A 20,029-nucleotide genomic window follows, 5' to 3' on the forward strand; every position below is an offset into this window, starting at 1 on the left:
CAGATCCTCAGCTAGTGTAAACTGGCATCACATCATTGAAGGTATGTTGATTAACCCCAGCTGAAAATCTGGCCTGTACAAGATATAGAATGTTGGGTGCTTTTTTTTTAATTTGGAAAAGTTTTTAATCCTTCCACAGCAGGGATGTTAGGAAGCGAGTAATCAGCTGATCATGTAGTTAATAGAATTTCTAACGACTACACAATTAGTTGATAAGGGAGGAAGCCTCCAGGAGCTACCCCCACTGAGGCTCTGCAGTTTAAATGTAGGAGGAGTCGGGCTGCCTGAGCCACAAAGGGGGTAGCTGCAGAGCCACAATGGGGAGTAGCTCCTTGACCCGGTGCAAGCTGGGACTGAGCCAATCTTGCTCAGTTCCAGCTCACACCGGGTCCAGCAGCCCCTGTCCATGGAGGGTCCCAGCAGGGAGCTAGGACCCCTCACAGACAGGAGCTGCTGCCAGAGCAGCCTCTGTTTATGGTCAGTCCCAGCCGCCGCAGACAGGACCATCTTTAAAATAGTTAAATAGATAATTTGACATTGGTCTGAACAATTTCCTGAATTTGCCTGATGGTGTTCATTATAATATTTATAATCACTAACTGTGCACTTTAATTTAGATTCCACTGCATTTCTGCTCTGCTTAGGTTTAGACATTAATGTTCCAGTACCAAGAACAGCAGACTGTCATCCTTGTTGCTCTGACATAAATGCAAGACACTCTGAAGTTGTGTATGTATTCCAGAATGATATTGCTGCATGTGAAATGTCAGTACAACCAGAAGAGTCCTTGCTGATCATTTACTAAAAGACAAACAGGAAGGATAACAAAAAGGATCAAATTCAGCTGAAATTGAAAAGAAGGAAAATTTAAAAAAAAACCTCAAAATATCTCTAGAAAAAGATAGGACAATTCCAAAAAGTAATCGCCTTCTCACCTACACTTATCCACTTCCATTTAGCATTAGTTCTAGTGATGCACCCAGCATCTCAACAGTTAATTAATATTGAAGATAGTAATGAATTGAGTACCAGTGGTGAGTGAGCTCCTGTCACCATTAAATTCCAGATCTAGCTCCATGAAAGCCCCATAAACAAACCTTCAGAAAAAGAAGACGACTTTTTGGGTGGCTGCTAGGGTGGATTTTTGAAGAGCCCAGGTTACTTAGTTTTTGTGTTTAAGGCAGTACATCTGTAGTTTAGACTGTATTCCCAGCAATGCCTCAGACTTCCTGTGTCATGTTGGCGAAGTCACCTAGGATCAGATTTGTAAAGATACAAAAGATCAAAAGATGCAGACGGCTCTTTTTGACAATCCCGTTCGATGCCTATCTCTATCTCTAGACTCCTAAGTGTCTTTAAAATCCAGTCCATACACTAAGGTTTACAATGTCCTAAGGCAATTATGCACACAGGTCCCACTGAATTTTAGTGGGATTTGGGTGCCTCCGTCCCTTAATTTCCTTTGAAATTTTTCAGTATTAATTTCTCTGTTTCAGTTCCCCATCTAAAAAAGGGGGAATAACAATGCTTATTTCATCCACCCTTTGTCTTCTTTACTTAGGGTATACATTCTTCAGGACAGGCCCTGTGTGTTTGACAGCAGCTAGCACAATGGGTTCCTAGTGTAGTGCTACTCAAATACAAATATTACACCCATCAAATGTATTAATTAGGCATCGTTCACCCTGGCATCTGAGCACTAACGATGCCATGTTTGTCACCAAATCCAACTTGAGAGTTGCACTCAGCTTAAAAGCTCATGATCTTTGGAAGCTTGACATTGCATTGTTTGAAGAGGAGATTAGTGCCACACAACATTTGAAATGTCCTGCTTCCAGTAGTAAGGCCACATTAAAATACAGAGCCTTGTAAGACAAGAAACACAACTGAACGCTCAACGGGGATGTGTTTAACTTTCCATTCGAGCTGCCCCTGCTTTGGCTTAAGGCTCATCAACTATTTGTCAAGTTTAAAAAAAAAATTAATCGTGGAGCACATTTCTCCACGTTCCGGTCAAATGCTTTAGCAAAGGCTGCTGTTATGAAAAGGTTTTCTAATAAGGAGAATAATGATCTTCAGATTCTGACCTCCTGGCACAGCAGTGAGATTTATCAGAAGGGGCATGTGACTAGTTAAGACACACAGCCCCAGCTTGAAGGAAACAGCTGCTCATTTCATGCTTTAGCACTTGGCAGCTGGACAAGGAAGGGTGATGTTTGTATTGAATACCTCTGCAGAACCAAGTACAGTAAGTGATTTTCCTTGTTGTTGTTGCTTTTTAACTGCCAGGGCTTTCCTACTTTCATTTTAGACTCCTGGCAAAAATATGTAAGGGCGAGGCATATTTTGTCACCTCATGATAAACAGCCATTTGTGTTATAACTATATTTTTCTGGACCCTTTGTTAGTAACAGCTTTGTTCGCTGTTGCAAAAATGAAACGGGCATCTTTCTTGTTTTGTCCTAGTTCTAGCAAGGGAAAGGGGTTTTTGTTTACTGGGATGGTGATATGGAAAGGTCATTTATGGTCCAGGTGTTTTCTGTTCTCTGTTGACCTCCAAGCACAACTCTGAAGTGGATTAGGGTACAAATGGGGAGTATTGGCATTATTATATTCAACTTTACAATACTGGTGTTGAAAATGTGCAAAGGAATTCAGTCAAAACAATGCAATCTGGCTTTAAAGAGTTGCTTGTGACTGATGCAACTCTGTGTTGTATGCTGATGAATGAGACAGGATTTTTAGAAAGGAAAAAATAGAAACAGGCAGATACATACGGGGGAGGGAGAGCATGAGATGTGCCAGTAAAGGTTTCAATGACTGACAATCCTAGATAATAAATATGTGCAATCCTGCCAAGAAACCGGGGCTACCAAGCCTCCTAAATATCTCCAGCCTTCACAATCCAATTTATATTTGGACGCGTGAAGATTTTTTTTTAACTTCAGGCATTCTTTCATTTTCCGATCACTTGTGTCCTAACACCCCAGAATTGCTGCATATTGGACTGAAATGTGCAAAAACTGTAAGTGTTACAATACACACTGTCAAATAAATGGATTTGTATATGACAGCAAGCTATTATTTAGGCCTGGGGCATAGGAATTGCCATATTGGAACAAATCAGTGAGCCATTGAGTCTGGTGTCCTACCATGGGAGTTGATCTGTACCAGATGCGTCAGAGGAAGGTGAAAAGTTGGGAGAGTGGAGTCCAACATGATGTATATAAAGTCAGAAGACTATTTCAGAATTAGGTCAAATGCCAACACCAGCTAGCTTTTGAATCTTTATTGTCGTATGCAGATGCATGGAACAATGATTCTGATGCCAGCTTGCCAACAGATCCCAAGGTTCTGACTTGCAAAGAAGGAAACTTTATTTATCCGGCTCTGACATTGCTTCTTTTCAACCAGTTTATGACATTGCCAGTTGAATGCCGTTGGTTATGATTAGAGCCCTGAGGAGTCCATGTTCTTTTGAATGCTAAGGAGAAGCCTGAAATTCTCCAGAAAGCAGCTTGATCACACTGAAAGGGTTTGAGCTGTGTGGCACTAAGAAAAACAAGAAGGTGGTGATGAAGAAAATCATCAGATTCTTGCCCAGTGCCCCTAGGAGAGGTGCAGTTTGGATCTCCCTGGGCAGGCACCCTCAAGACCTGCCCGGTCCTGGATGAGGGATTTTGCCTGGCCAGGGGTGGTCATTTCTAGTCCCCCTGCCTCCAGCCTCCTCCAGCCCTGGCCCAACCGCTGCTCTCCCAGTTGGCTCTCCCCTCTCATTGGCTCCACTGCCCTGTCATCCCTACCACCTCTGCGCACCGGGCTCCTGCTGTCATGCTGGGCAGCTCCGCTACCTCTGCTCGCTGGGCTGCCACTGCTGCTCCCAGCAGCCCCAATGACTTTGCGCACCAAGCTCTCAGTTCCATGCCATGCAGCTCTGCTGCCTCTGCGCACCGGGCTCCTGCTGCCCTGCTGGAAAGCCCCACTGCCCTGCCGGCTTGCCTGGCTTCCAGGCACTATCCCTCCACTGGGATTCTTTGGTCCTGGAACATCCATGGTCCTACCGGAGCACGGATGTTACTGGACCAAAGAGTGCCAGTTGAGAGCTTCAGCGTGTAGTAATATAGGGTATGTCTACACTACCCTCCTAGTTCGAACTAGGAGGGTAATGTATGCATACCGCACTTGCTAATGAAGCCCGGGATTTGAATTTCCCGGGCTTCATTAGCATAAGCGGGGAGCCGCCATTTTTAAATCCCCGCTGCTTCGAACCCCGTGCAGCGCGGCTACACGGGGCTCAAACTAGGTAGTTCAGACTAGGGTGCCTATTCCGAACTACCGGTACACCTCGTTTCACGAGGAGTAACGGTAGTTCGGAATAGGAACCTAGTCCGAACTACCTAGTTCGAGCCCCGTGTAGCCGCGCTGCACGGGGTTCGAAGCAGCGGGGATTTAAAAATGGCGGCTCCCCGTTTATGCTAATGAAGCCCGAGAAATTCAAATCCCGGGCTTCATTAGCAAGTGCGGTATGCATACATTACCCCGCTAGTTCGAACTAGCGGGGTAGTGTAGACATACCCATAGAGAGTACAGCCTCTGACCTTTCCCTCACCCTGTGGTAGAGAGGGGTATCTTGGGAGTGGGAGGTGGCAGGCTGGGATGAGAACTGCTTGCCATGTATTATCTCATCACTGACTGTTGGGTATTCTCCGCTTGTGTTAAACCTAACAAAATCAGGGCTGCTTGAAATTCTTTCAGTTTCCAAATGTCTCTTTGATTGGCTAGAACATGCTGGCACAGACTAGCTGGAGTACAAACCGATTCATCCATACCCTCTCCTTCTGTTCTCTGGCACCCATGCAAACCTCACCCATACACCGTGCCAAGAACAGTTGGGGATAGGGCCTGGAAAAAAAACTGCTGTACTTGCTCTGTGCTAGCTGGAGAATCTTCAGACTTTCAGAATATTCTGTGGGGTCAATTTTGGCCCCTTTTGGGTTTCTCTGTACAGTCAGTAGCATAAAAGGGCTGCTTTACACAACAAACTGTGGCACTGGTGATTATTACATGGTGAAAATGACATAATTACACAGTGCCAAGATAATCTGCAAGTACCAGTGGTTATTCCTGGAAAAAAAAAACCAACAATGAAACAACTATTACAGAGTATGGCAGGCCTTTGAAAATCTCCCCTTTGTGTGCTTTTCCTATTAATATCATCCAAATTTGGCAGACTTAAACAATTAGATTGAAAACAAAACTAAAATTTCTAAACTATGTACACAGACAAGTAGTTGGCATTATTTAGCCTTAATCTGTAATGTAACTATTAATTACTTTACCTTTCACTAGAAATCTAAAAGTGCTCAAGGACAATAACTGATTGATCACACTAGCTACTCAAATCCTTTGTTCACAGAACAGAGAAAACATGAGCAAAGTTCTCTATGCTGCTATTTTGTTTCAACCCTTAGCTCAAGTCCACTTTGATTATTAGGCACTGACAGTGTGCTTTGAATGATGGGAGAGTATTGCAATTTTCAGACTATTCAGTCCTTGGCCTTTCTGATGGGTTTTTGTTAATGCTATTGTAATTGTGAGGATAGTTACTGCTGCTATTCACGGCATACCATGTATGTAGAGCACATTACAGACAATTAGAGGATAAAATCTGTACATTAGGAAGTTTTATGATCAAGGACTTGATTCTGCAAAAACTTAAGTATGCACTCAGCTTTATGCATAGTGGTCCCATTGGTTTCATTGAAGCCAGTGAGACAACTCATGTGTAATATTGAGCACAGAATGCTCATCATATCATAGCACAGAAGGGCCTTCATCATAGACCAGAATCCCGCTATCTTAGGTGCAGTTCAAACCCACCAAGAAGTTTACACTCTAGTTGTGAGAGATAACAAGTGGATGTAGACCCGTGGGAGGAAGAACAAGGAAATAACGAATATCGGTTAACCTGACAAGCGGTGGTGTCTGCACACTAACAGCCTGACTGTTCTTCTGTGCATGTTCAGGATATAAAGGCTCAGTTCTCAGACATGTTGAACGCCTGCATCTCCCATTAACTTGAGGCTGCTCAGTATGTCACAGAAATCACTAACCACTGGGTAGGATCAGGCCCTGACTAACAGTCCCTGGAGTCTTTTTCTTATTACATAGTAGTAATTACCTTAGACCTTAGTCCATCCTGTGCTTTTCAGCACATTGCGCTACCTGCATTCTCCATGCTTGACAGTAGTAATTACAGGAATAATATTGGTGCCACTTCTTCAAAAATGTAACTGCTTTATACCGGGCTCTAGCGAGAGGAGAAGGAACAGATTCTGTTAGCAGGATGGCATCCCTCATAAGAAACCATGCGTGTGTTCCTATCTTACAGAACCATAGCAGTTTCCTACTATATTATATTACTTTACTTTTCATGACTTATAGAGTTTAGAAAACATTTTTATGCACTAAAATCCATATTTACGGTCCAATACAAACAAGTGGAAATTGTAGATTTGCTTTTACAATTCTCTGGACAAGCTTCTTGCTGCTTTACAAGCTAACTGAAGAGTGAATACAACTACACCAACCCCATTCTTTCACTAAAAATGCTGTTGTAAACGGGGCTGCTCCCAGGAAATCCCCAGATAAAGAGAGGAAACTAGATTTGAATATGCTATAGGGGTCTGCTCAACGTTTTTTTCAAAAACTATTTGTATCTGGCTACAAAAAACTTGCCCAAGTACCTTTTAAAAATTGTTTCTCTGCTAATAAATCTGTATTATGATGTTTTGATTTTTCCAATGTTGAATATAGCTGCTATATTTTCCAGGTACCTCCTTATTTTAGATAGCAATACATGGCAATGTATCTGGTGAACAAATCTGGGGAGTCAGGCAGTTTCAAACCTTGTTACTAATTGCAACTGTGGCTATATAAAAGATCAGACAGTAACTGTTAAAAAATTCATTAAAGGCATGGAATTCTTAAAATATAATGACCTGATTCTAATCTCATGTTCACATAAACCTAGAAAAGTCTATTGAAATTAATGAATTAAATCCATACTTTTTTAGCTGAGTTCAAAATCCAGTCTAGAGTATATACATAGTTAATCTGATTTTAAATTTTAGAGAGAAATTTTAGCAAAAGTTCAAGAAAAACAAGTAAGTGCATTGCTGTTGAACTTCAGGCATGAGTAGGTCTGTAGATTTCCATGGCACTTCTTCCCTGTTCAAATATAAGCATATGTGTAAGTGTGTTCAAACTGGAGGCTTGGTGTGTGGGAGTGTGGAAATAAGCCACCAACTTCAGATCCGTGGGTATCAAAAAATACAGCTTCCTCTGAGAATTACTCTGATTGTTTTGGTGGCCATATGGTATCTCACTTCTCTGAAGCTCTGCTCCCCTTTTACCGTGTCCTCTGACCACATTCAAATAAAAATATTTTGGTTTCACTGTATCTACACTGTACATTCCCATCTGTGATGTCTCAATTCTTTTTAGTTAATTTTATGGACCTCCACAGCTGAGGGGAGACTGCTCCAAAGTCTGAAGAATCTGCCTGAGTTATTAGTCAGTATTAAATTCAAGAACTTGAGCGCTGCAGTTTTAGAACTGATATATTTTCCTATTACAAACTGAAGGCAACAACTCTGCCTTAAATAAGCCTGAATGGTTAGTTGATATTGGTAATTCAGAAGTATCTGGCATACGGTCATCTGTGGCTGTACCATAAAAGTCGCACTGCTCTAAATACACTGGTATACACTTCTTCTAGTGGTGATACATTTGCTTCCCTTTGAAAAGCGGTGAATGTAACTTACAATGTCTTTACAGGTACTGTCCTATTGCAACCCAGATCCCTGCCAGTTCTTTCAATAGCTCCCTGCTGGCTTTTGCCGCAGCTCAGCCAGCTCTTGCAGGAGCTGCGCACTAGGGCCCACCCACTAACTTTCACCTCTGCCCCTGAAGCTGCTAGAGTAAGAAGTGATGCTTTACTATAGGAAGCACAGACCTAGTGGGTGGGGTGGAGGTGAGGGGCACGGCACTGGCAAGGAATGCATGAAAGAGCGGTTGCAACAAGTATTTTCTATTTACTCTCAACCATGGGCACCTGGCACCTGCAAAGGGAGTGGGTGCACCTAGGGCCACCCAGAGGAACAGGGAATAAAAGCAGCGTTAAAATGTGCATCTACAGACATCTTAGCGGCATGCCAGCTATCTGACCGCTGGCTGATAGATTGCTAAATATGATACTGTTACTTGCTCTGATACAGGGGGCTTGAGCTACAGGGGATGTTCCATTCTCTTGCCATTATACTATAATGTTGGCTTCCCTCCTACATTTTATATCAAGAAATAACTTTTCCTCAGTTAAGAATTACAAAGAGTTACAACTCACTATCTCGGATGTCCAAAGGACAGGATGTGTGATATCTTGTCTCTGATATGATGAGATCAACACAGCTATAGCAACATTGTGTACAACTGTATCCTCCTGAAACAGCCTTATATGTGAGTCTTAGTTACAGATTCACTCACCACAGTTCACAACTCTTGTGTCCCTCAATTAATTTTACAAATCAGCAACGCAATGCCAATTCTAAACTCTTACCCCAAACCACTGCACATTGTTGCCTGATCTCGCAATACTTCAACATTCGACTCCACTGAATTCAGTGAGATTAACGGTTATGTGTTTGCACATGTGAGGGAACTAAATCATTTAGCTAGCCTTCTGATTCATGGGGGCTTTTTCATTATACTGAACTACAATCCTGATCAGTATAGCCATTAAATTTCTGGGCTTATTGTACTGTTTATCAGGTGGCTTCCTTAAGAGTCTAATAATCCCCTCAATGACTAGAAATCTCTTCTTCCTTTTAGGAAAAACACTCCCTCTTCCATGCAAAATTCACAGTAGCCTGTTTTCTAGTGTTCCTGTAGTTTCCAGACTTTAACTCTTTTCTTAGTGTTGTTTTATTTAGCCTCACTATTATTTCTCATTCATAGAAAATATTTCCTCTTTTGAACTTCACTGGCCTCACAAGTCCTTTCTATCCCAATGGTTAGGACACTTCCATCAATGATAACACTTTATTTTAAAACTTGACACCCACCATATCTGATAGAGCCTTAACCATTTGTAAACATCCCAGGAAGAGGCTTTATGATAGTTTTCCTTTTTTTTAACAGTTAATTTATGGCCTTCTGAGCAGTGTTCCCTCTAAGACAGTGTTTCTTAAACCTTTTAAGACTGAGGAACACCAAACAATAATTTTTTTTTATGAGGGACACCAAGGATTTTTTGTTGAGCAAAAGAAAAAAAAAAGGCAGGGGGGGAAAGGGTCGGGGAAACTTTACATTGAGCAAAAAAAAAATTGCCTCCCCCTTTAAGGGTGGACATTTTGAATTCTGTTGTTCTCTGCGGCACACCTCCAACTGCCTTGTGGCACACCGGTGTGCTGCGGAACAGTTTAAGAAACACTGCTCTAAGATTTCCTATCCATGTGCAGAGTGAGTTTTTGTCTTGTGCACCAAAGTTGACATCATGTGCTCTTAATCAGATGTGTGCTGTTGTGTGTCACCCAGCAGTTACTGACCAACTATAGGCATGGGGGTGGGGGGGCGCTCAGGCCACGGGTGCAAGATTCCAGGGGGGAGCTCAGGATAGGGGACTGAGAGGTTGGGGAGGCTGGAGCTGGGCTGCCCATTCCTCCAGGATTCCTTGCAGGGGGTGGCCTGAGGACTGGGCTGCCTGGCCTCCCCGGAAGTTTCTTGCTGAGGAGAGGGAGGAGCTGAGCTGGGCTGCCGGACCCCTGGCCAGCTGGCAGCTCTTTATGGGAGGAAGGGCTAAGGCTGGGCTTCCTGGCTCCCTCAACTGGTAGACAAGGGGTGAGAGCTGGAGCTGGGCTGCCCAGCACTCCCAGCTGGCTGGCCAGCGGCTCCTGGGGTAAGGGGAACAAGGCTGCTGCCTGGAGGCCACCCACCTGGCTGGTACTGCATCTGAGAGCCAGGGGAAAGGCTTGGGAGCCATGTGGCAGCTTGGGCCCTGGCTGCCGCCGCCCATTATATGGCAGCTCTGGTCCTTGCTGGGGCCACCTGAGCAGCCGCTGCTGCAACCCACCATACAGTAGCTCCAGCTCCATCCCCAGCCAGGGCCACCTGAACAGCCTCCACCCGACACGTGGTCCCGCCTGCCATAGATGGAACTGGGCTGGAGAGGCTGCCCCAGCAGGGACAGCATCATTGCACCCTGGCTCCAGCCAGACCAAATGGGGGCAGAGCAGCCACCGCCACCACCACTCACCTTCCGCTCTAGCAGGAAGGTGAGTGCTGCTGTGCAGCTCTGCAGGTTGGGTGGGCGGGCCTAAAATGTTTTGAGTGTGGCCATGCAGGCATGCAGCTTAGAGGGAACCCTGCTCCTAGGCCAGCTTTTCAAAGGGGCTCACACCCAGTTAGGTACCAAAATAAAGGCTTATCTGTATGTGCTCCCTCTCTAAACATGCATATGGAGACAGGTACCTGGATAAGTTAGATGGCTGAACACCTGCCTTCCCCCATTTGTAAATTGCTCTAGCACTCAGGGGGGAGATGAGCCTCTGAGAACCCTGGAATGAAGCAGGAGGGCATGTGCCTGCAGGCACTAAGGGAATTTTTGCTTTGAGAAATTTAGGTACCACATAAGTGTAGGCACCTATAGGATATGCTGGGATCATAGGGTATGTCTACACTACAGCATTATTTTGAAATATCTTATTTCGAAATAACATGTCTACACACAAAATGCATTTCAAAATAGCTTTTTGCTTTTTGAAATACCGCGTCCACACTGATTGGATGCTGAATCCCATTTAAGGCCACACGGAATTGGTTCTGGCAGGGCATCAGGTCAGAAGTTACCTTGTGGCCAGGGCGGCTAGCAGGGTGCCCTGGGAAGGACTGGAGGCCCCCTATTTCGAAATAAGCATCTACACAGCACTTATTTCAAAATAGCAATTTCGAAATAGGTGCTATTCCTCGTGGAATGAGGTTTACCAGTTTTGAAATAAACCCTCTGCTATTTTGAATTAATTTCGAAATTGCAGTTGGCTTATGTAGATGCTAGGAAAGTTATTTCGAAATAACTTTGCTGTGTAGACATACCCGCAGTGCGGGACATAACTGCCAAAATGAGCTATAGGGGTCAAAGTAGCTAGCTTCTTGGATTTCATCCACAGAATAAAATTGGTGCTGTTGCTAGTTTCAACAAGAGATGTTAAATATCGGTTAATTGAATAGTCAATTAACCTCGTGAATTCTTATTGGTTACTCGACTATTCTATAGTCCCTGGGGGTGGGGCCCGCAGCCATTGCACTCCAGCCTCACTACCGAGGAGCTCCCTGACACTCTGCACTGCTGCCTCTGTATTAGGGATGTTAAATATCAGTTAATTGAATAGTCGATTAACTTCATGTATTCTTATAGGTTAGTTGACTATTCTATAGTCCTTGGGCAGCCCCTGTCTTGGGGGAAGAAGCCTGAGCTCCCCAAACTGGCATGAGCCAGAACTGAGCCGGGCTGCCTGCCTGTCTGGCTCCTAATACACTTTAAATGCAGAGCCGAAGGGGGGTAGATCCAGGACTCATCACAAGCCAGGACTGAGCTGGGCTGCTGGCCAGCCTGCTAAAAAAATGTACTGGCAAAGGGCGGGGGGGGGGGGGGAAATGTATGTAGTCTATAGCATTAACCTATAAGCTTTTGCTTATTGGTTAATTGGTTAATCGACTATACTATTACATCCCTACTCTGTATCAGAGGCACCTGCATGGGGTGCTTGGTGTGAGCTGGTCCAGGAGATGAGCCAGTTTAAAAACTAGCTTCCCTCACGGACTGGCTGCCTGTTGCCCAATGCTGCTGCCTCTGATACAGAGGCAGCAGTGCAGGGTGGCAGCAGCCCCTGTCCAGCGCGGAGTCTGAGCTCCCGGACCATATTACATCCCTAGTGCAGCTACACTATTACATCCCTATACTGTAAATTTGCCTGAACACAAGGCAAATAATTTAGAAAATCTTGTGTGTTTGGTATTTGAAAGTCTGGCCAAAACCTTTTTAAAAAATCTAGCCTGTGGTTTCTAAATCAAATCCTTTCATCACCTACTCTAATTCCTCCCACGCTTTCATTTCCTTTCCTAACCTGAGCTTCTTTTACACCTGGGATTTTCTCTGCTCAGGATGCAGTTAAGTTTTCACACAATAGCTGGTTTGATATATTTCCAAATTACCACTGTAGACACTGTCAGATGACCAAACAAACCTTTCAAAAATTCCCGATTAAAATAATCTATTCAAGAGATATTAATTCTCTCATGCTAAAGAGAATAAAATCTATTCCCATGTGCATGAATTAATTAGGCTGGGCTGGTGATTAGGTGTCAGTCTACAAATGTTTGGGGAGAGCCCACACTAGCCTATACAAAGGTGTTAACTACCACAAGTTAATTAGCAATCTGATTAACTCAGGATAAAAATTTCTAGTGCAGTCAAATCCTTAGTGGAATATAAGATTCTGATATGTTAAAGATAAATAATTTATTTACTGAGGTTGTCACAGAATGACAAAGCTAAAAGAATACCGCAGGCACAGAATCTGCATAAAAATACGTATCTCTTATATCCCCACAGACTTTTTACAAGATTAAATAGTTTGGGCTATAAATATTGTTCGCTTCTTTCCCTTTGTTATTATAGACTTCTAGTGATGTACGTTATCAAACAAGCATTGTAAAATCCAACTGGATAGATCCATTGTGCTTTACATTTGATGAGGTCTATCGCAGTATATGCTGTTGTTCTTGTGGAACTGGACCTGTGTCGGAATAGTTAAGCATCTTTTTAGGAATGACCGTACCCTGAAGTCAAGTCAAGCCAAAAGCAGTCAAATTTCTCATTTTTGTTTAAACTGTACACTTCAGTGTTGTTCTCTAGTGGGTGTTTATAAATGTTTTTTCCTCCCTTCAGTGGAGAAGGGTTTTCTTCTTTTAATACACACACATCCTCCCTTTTTGGAGGGAGTTATGCTATTCTTTTTGGTTTTAGTCCCTACTCAAATTAGCATGCATTTCCTTGTTAAAAATCTGATAGGAGAGGAAAAAAACAGTTGTAGTGAATAAAGCTTGCAAAATAGAGTTTTAAATCCTTTGCAAGGTCTCTGGTGTAATCCATTTAGTATTGTCAGGGTGAAAATACAGACCAGTGGTTCTCAAACTTTTTGGCCTGTGACCCACCTGACGCAATGTAAACCTTTCCATGGACCACCAGTTGCTCGTAGAAACTCATCACTAATTACATAATTATACATTTTGCTAGTGATGCAGCTAGGGAGGATGGTTTAATTTAACCAGTAAGAAAGGAAATATTAAATTATTAAACAGATTACGCACTTTAACTTTCTCATGTTAGTTTATCAAACTTCATTTTAAATAAAGTAAAATATGAATTTATGTCCAACCCAAAAGGTTTCAAAGTTTTCTTTATTTATGGTGGTGGGAACCTTTTTTGGATTATGGGTCATTGACCCACAGAAAAATCAATTGGGGTCCACAGAAATAAGAAGTAAAAAAAACCTCCAAAACCCCAACCCTCATTGATGTGGCCCCCAACTGAGACACTTCACTCCTCTGGCACTCCAGCCCCATGGGGAGAGGTGGTGGGACAGGGAAGACTAATGTTCAGTGCTTCCCATGAGCCAGATCTACTCTTCTGGGTTTCCGGGGTTAGTGGATTTTGTGGACCCCCCCCCCCCCCCGACAGGCTCTTGAATGGGGCTAAAATGAGGGGTTCAGTATGTGAGACAAGGCTGGCAGTGAGTAGGATAGTGATAGGGTTCCAGGATCTGGGTAGGAAGTGGGGTGTAGGAGGGGTGAGGGAGTGAGGTCTGGGTGGGAGATAGGGTGCAGGAGCAGACTGGGAGTAGGGGGTGTGGCCGGGGGGAGGGTGCAGGAGCAAGGGTGGGTTGAGGAGCAGGGTGGGAGTATGGTGTCAGGGAAAGTGAAGGAATGGGCTGATGGTAGGGTGTCTGGCCAGGAGGAGGGTGCAAGACCAAGGGAGGGTGCAGGAGCAGAGTGAGTTCAGGAGCAGGTTGGGGGGTAGGGTGTCTGGCCAGGGAGAGGGTGCAGGAGCAGGCTGGAGGGAAGAGTTTAGGAGTAGGGTGGGTTCAGGAGCAGGGTGAGGGTAGGGTGTCAGGCCAGGAGGAAGGGTGAAGGAGCAGGCTGGAGGTAGGGTGTCTGGCCAGGGGAGAGGGTGCAGGAGCAGGGTGAGGGTAGGGTGTGTGGCCAAGGGACGGGGTCCAGGAGCAGGGTGAGGGTAGGGTGTCTGGCCAGGGGAGAGGGTGCAGGAGCAGGGTGAGGGTAGGGTGTGTGGCCAAGGGACGGGGTCCAGGAGCAGGGTGAGGGTAGGGTGTCTGGCCAGGGGACAGGGTGCAAGAGCGGGTTTTTAGTGGGTGTGGTACAGGAGCAAGGTGGGGGTGCAGGTCTGGGCATGAGGCGGCAGGGGGAGCACTTACTTGCTTTCATGCCCTGCGCTGTTCCCAGACACCATGTCCTAGGCATGGCCTCCCATTGCTCCTATTGGCCACAACTCTAGCCAATGGAAGCAACAGGGAAAGCCTCCAGGCAGCATGTCCATGCCCTGCTGTTTCTTTCCAACCCCTGCCCAAAGAGGGAAGCCAGCTCAGCCATTCCAGCCTTGCAGGTAGGGAAGGGGGCAAGGCTGGAGCACCAGCATGGGCTCCCTGCTGTAGAGAGAGGTAGGAAGGATGGAAGGGGGAGGGTGGCTTAGCTCGAGCCATGGACCACCTGGAAGATGGCTGTGGACCAAAAGTGGTCCATAGATGGCAGTTTGAGAACCACTGATATACAGTTGAAAAAAAAATTCTCCCTGCATCATTGTTCAGAAACCATGAGTCTGCCACTGCTTCACTCCAATTCCCTAGAGAAGCTTGCACAAAAATAGACTAGGAAGGAAGCTCTTTATGTATTTTGCTATTCAGCATCGGTAGGCCAGATTTATTAAAGGAATGACTTGTAGAATCCTCCCAGTTCTAAGTCACACACCGGTTTCTGCCTACTTTAGACCAGGGGTTCCCAAACTTTTTACTTTAGTTGGAACCTGGTTTTTTTCAGTACTGTTTTTTGCAGCCCAAAAATATAAACGCATATTAAAAAAAGAATTAAAAATGAATAAATTTTCACTGTTTCACCCGGCTGCATCCTCCACCCAGCCTGGGCCAGGACTTGGGAGACCCGGCGCCAAATGGGCACTCCAGGAGGCAGGGGCAGGAGCAGATTGGGGGTAGGGTATCTGGCTAGGAGGGAGGGTGCAAGGAAGGGTAGGCTTGCCAGGTGTCCAGTTTTGTACCGGACAGTCTGGTATTTGAGGGTTCTGTCCGGGAAACAAATTGAGAAAATACAGGACATTTTTTTCTAATCAGGTAAGTTTTATTATAATTAGGTGTATCAGTCCATAGCTGCGAACTGCCTGGCTGGTAGATGTGCTCACGCTGCGTGAGTGTGTCTACCAGCCAGGCAGGTCGCAACTACTAGAGGGAGGGTATGCGGTGGGGGAGGGGAAAGGAATGGAATCCCCGGGGCCGGACTCACTCGTGTGCCCAGGTCTGCATGTGCCCAGGTCAGTTCAGTCCTGCTTCCTGCTGGCCGATTTGCTCCCCCCACCTCCTGCTTCTCCTCCCAATCTCCCCTGACTAGCCCCGCTGCCCCCGCCCAGCCCTGCTTCCAGTGGCTGGTTCTTCCATCTTCCTCCTCATGATCTCCCCTGTCCAGCCCCCTCTGCCCCAGCCCCTGTCCAGCCCGCTGCCCCCATCCAGCCCTGCTTCTGGAGGCTGGTTCTCCAGTCCTCCTCCTCCCAGTCTCCCCCGGCCAGTCCCCCCGTTCCCCGACCAGCCCTGCTTCTGCAGCCCACCTGCCCCAATCTCCGCCAGACAGCCCTCCTGCCCCCCAACCCTGCTTCCACCGGCCGGTTGGCCGCCCCCGATCTCTGCCAGACAGCTGCACTGCCCCCAACCCTGCTTCTGCCGCCCCCCCCCCCCCCCCCCCCGATCTCCACTGGACAGCCCTGCTGCCCCCAACCCTGCTTCCCGGCGGCCGTTTCCCCCCCACACACACACCTCCTCCCAGCCCACCCCGCCCCTCCCTGTCCTGCCCCACTCTCCTCCTGGCAACCACGGTGAGGCCTGGTATTTTTTTCACCGAGCCATGGCCCATAGTTTGGGAAACGCTGTTTTAGACCATTCATGTGTGAACTATGAGCATTCTGCAAATGCCAAATTCTGACAGTGCACATTTCTAGGGCTGCAGCCCATTGAACACTAAAGTGAATTTGCATGAATTCCCAGGGTCCAACAGCACATCTGCCAGGTGTCAGACATTTGGCTTTGATGTCATCTCCTCCTAGATGGCCTCTGTAATCTAATGCATAATTTGAATCTCTAGTGGCTCTTTAAAGATGAGCTCTTATTGATTAACTGGAACACTGCTGCCAGGAAGCAGAGAGGGAACTATATGTCAGTCTCTACTCCCCTCCTGCTTGGGGAAGGAGAAGATGTGCGAGAGCCATTCTCTGTGACTATGAAAGGTAAGGACCAAGCATAATGTCCTCAGAATGGCTCTTTTTCCTTGCTTGGCTTTTATAGCATGTAAGCATCCTTACCCCACGTCCCCCATTTTTAAACAGCCCTCTTTTTCAGGAACCTACCTCCCTACTCTTTTAGGCTCTGAAAGTCTCTTGCTGTGTCACCCCCAGTCTAGCTGCCCCCCTATTGCATACACATGGTTAAAGTATTTCTGCACCAGTCCTTTGCATTGCACCCAATCTCATGAGAGACGATGAACAATGTTAACATTTTATGACCAAGGTAGCGGAAGCTATCTTCTCTAGAGCAGGAGATCACAAATATATCTGAAACTAATGTGCATTTCAGGGACAGGATTATAGGTGTCATATGTGAAGTCATAGGAGCCAAAAGGGAAAATGAACACATGCTCATTCCTCAATGTGGAGATTGAATCTACAAATCATGATAATTGTTCCTGGTTTTACTTCTATTGGGTGTGTTTTAATATACTCTAGTTCAGCCACTTCTAGTGGCTATGGTTATGTGAAAAAATTGTTCTGAATTAGTTTAAATCACTTTACACTGCTAGAGCATATACCATTAAAAGGAAGTATAGTGCTGATGTCAATCAAAGCAACACTGGCTATGACTTTACCCAATCAAGGAAGGAATGTGGGCAAAACAAACAGCCATGGTTAAGATGTTTATACTGGGGATGTGAATGTTTAATCGGTTATGGTTAACTGTAGGGCGGCAGGCATCTGCTTCTGTGCCGCGGGGGGCCAGCCATGGACAGGAGCTGTTCCCATCATCCAGAGCAGTCCTTGTCCACAGCAGGCCTACATGTCCCAAGGCCAGGGGCTGCTCTGGCCCAACCTGAGCAACCCCTGCCTATGGTAGGGGGACCCCAGGCAGATACTGCTCCAGTTGGGCTGGAGCCGACAGGGGCTCTCAGTTCGAATGAGCAGGTCTTCATTACATTGAACCCCGGAAGATTGATTGCGGCAGTGTTGATCTTCAATAGAGTGTAGACATGGCCTTATACAATGAGATCACAGAGGCGCACCATAGCAGTTTCTGTAATCTGTATATGCTTATGCAATGTTTTACCTGATTTATATAAACTGATGATCTCTCCTTAAGTAGATGCTGTGATGTTGGCAGATTAGTTACCAGTCATGCCAAGGTCTCTGTGTCTCAGTGGGAGTCTGACAGACACATACCTGCAATCTGTCTGCCTCATTTATGGGTTAATATAGTATCGCCAGGCCCCCAGTTCTCCAGCTCATTTTGCTTGGTCTGTGGGTTCCAGAGGTCTGTTGTGTCCAAAGGACAGTTGAAGTGTCTGCCGCAGGGCCCCCCCTGAAGTGCAGGGCCTGGGTCGGCTGCTCTGAGCCATCCAGAGTGGCTCTGCCCATTTCTATAGTGAAACTCGAGTTGGCTTAGCTTGACCGTAGCCACTTGTTTTATTCAACTTGTACCAAGCCACCCTCCCCTATTGTAGTGTAACTGCTTGGTCCTGTCGTGAGGGCAGGGGACAGGACTTGATGACCTCTCAAGGTCCCTTGCAGTTCTAGATTTCTATGATTCTACGATTGATATAAGAGCATGAGTGGTGGATATTGTAGGTAGGGGGAGGCTGAGCATCCTCCAAAAGCCTGTTGTGGCCCCTCCCCCAAGACAATGCACTTCCTGCGAAGAGTCAGGGTTGGAGGCGTTGTCATAACCTGTTCTGCTGAATGAATACTAGTCCTTTGGGGGGAAAAAACAACTTCAAGTCTCAGGTTAGGAGTAATTATATTAACATAACTGAAGTACTAACAAAATGTGGGCTATCAAGCATAAAGAAGATAAAATGGACTGCATAAGAGCGCATAAATTATATGACACATGCCTCAATGTAACAACTGCATTCTAACATCACTACCTATTTCTTTTAGCCTAGTGAACAAAAATTGAACAATATATTTTAAAATAAAAGTTGGAATGAACTAATAATGCGTGGCAAGCAGTCTCTGATGTATACTTTGTTGTGTGTTGGGGGTGGAGGGGATTGTCAGTCTACAAAAGAATGAGCTAAACTGTAAACATTCTGTCCTGATAATACTAAGACTGGCATTCATTTCCTTTGCTTTCTTTCTCCAGATTTTGCAAGAAGCCTAGCTAAACATGCAACCAGCAATACAAAGATAAGGCCTGTGCAAATGTGAAGATATTCTTCTACGTGGTGAAAATGAATCTACTTTTTTGACTATTAAAGGACAATGGGGTCTAATACTCTTGGGAAGGCTGCAACTTTAGATGAACTTTTAAACGCTTGCATTGAAATGTTTGGTATGATTCTTCAGTCTTTTGTTTAATTGTTTGCCAACAAAATGATCAACTAAAAAAGATAATAGCTTGTAATAGTAGTTGCATTTCAAGAACAGCAAGCAAATTGCTCTTAGCCCAGAGGAAAACTTTTAGTGAAAAGGTTGAAGAAAACTATTTCATCTGTCTGAATGAGGTGATGGGAGAGCCTCCTTCCTGCCTTGAGGGGTTCAAACTCTGTATATTTTTAATAATACACATTACATAATACCAAAAAAGTTAATACATTTAACACAAAACAGATTGATAGAATAATTTAAACATGTAGGTCTGTATTAAGATTAGGTAACTATGTAGTTGGATTATTTATGAATTTGCCTTTGACTCTTTACAGAAGATATAGGAATTTATTTTTTGATACACATTTTGTTTTGTTTTACTGTGTTTTTTACACTGGATGTTTTTCTATTTAGTGCTACTTCTGGAAGTTTTTTGTATGCATTGTGCAGAATATATCCAAAGGACCTCTTTTTAATCAATCATTACCTATAGAAATTTCTATTGTTTATATGCACCTGATGCTAATCATGTAATTACACACTTGGCTGTCCTTATGGATTGTCATAAATAGAAATGAATACTAGCCCTCTGGGGGAAAAACCTCCAATGACTCCAAGTCTCAGGTTAGGAATGATTATATTAACTCACAAATTGCTAGTTATATTAAGGAAACAAATAATCATATTAGGACCTTACATTTTATGGAACATGAACATACACCTCCTCTTTCCACTTTAAAAAGTATTAGGCCTTCATTTATCAAAGCACTTAAGCCAGGGAGAGAGAGAGAGAGAGAGAAAGAGAGAGAGAGAAATCTTGCAGAGATGGAGTCACTAAGGGCCAGTTCCTGCAATTGAATCTAACCAGACACACCACTGCATTCATTCATGTCCAGCTACCCTAAAATAGTGCTAATTCCATATAGGGCATACTTAACCAGAGACAACAGAGTCCATTTACATCTTACATATTAGAATGTTCATTCCTCCTTTTCTTTCCCCTAAATACATACATACACTTCTATTTTGAGTATTAAAATCGTGTGC

General features: G+C 44.8%; 1 protein-coding gene across 5 annotated transcripts in view; it reads left to right on the top strand.

Moving 5' to 3' along the window:
- The window catches only part of RASGRP3 (RAS guanyl releasing protein 3), a 79,731-nt gene that overhangs the window by 20,451 nt on the left and 39,251 nt on the right, over positions 1 to 20,029 (top strand). For 2 of the 5 annotated variants that reach the window (XM_075924984.1, XM_075924985.1), the window contains exons 1-2: positions 1,942 to 2,248; positions 18,759 to 18,947. In XM_075924984.1, coding sequence (XP_075781099.1) covers positions 18,878 to 18,947 — 70 coding nt within the window. In that variant the 5' untranslated portion in view covers positions 1,942 to 2,248; positions 18,759 to 18,877. Of the gene's footprint in view, positions 1 to 1,941; positions 2,249 to 18,758; positions 18,948 to 20,029 lie in introns of those variants that run through there. The other 3 variants (XM_075924983.1, XM_006131318.3, XM_006131317.4) reach the window with 3 other exon arrangements.

The sequence above is a fragment of the Pelodiscus sinensis genome, chromosome 3 (genome assembly GCF_049634645.1).
Source record: "Pelodiscus sinensis isolate JC-2024 chromosome 3, ASM4963464v1, whole genome shotgun sequence".
Lineage (NCBI taxonomy): Eukaryota > Metazoa > Chordata > Testudines > Trionychidae > Pelodiscus > Pelodiscus sinensis.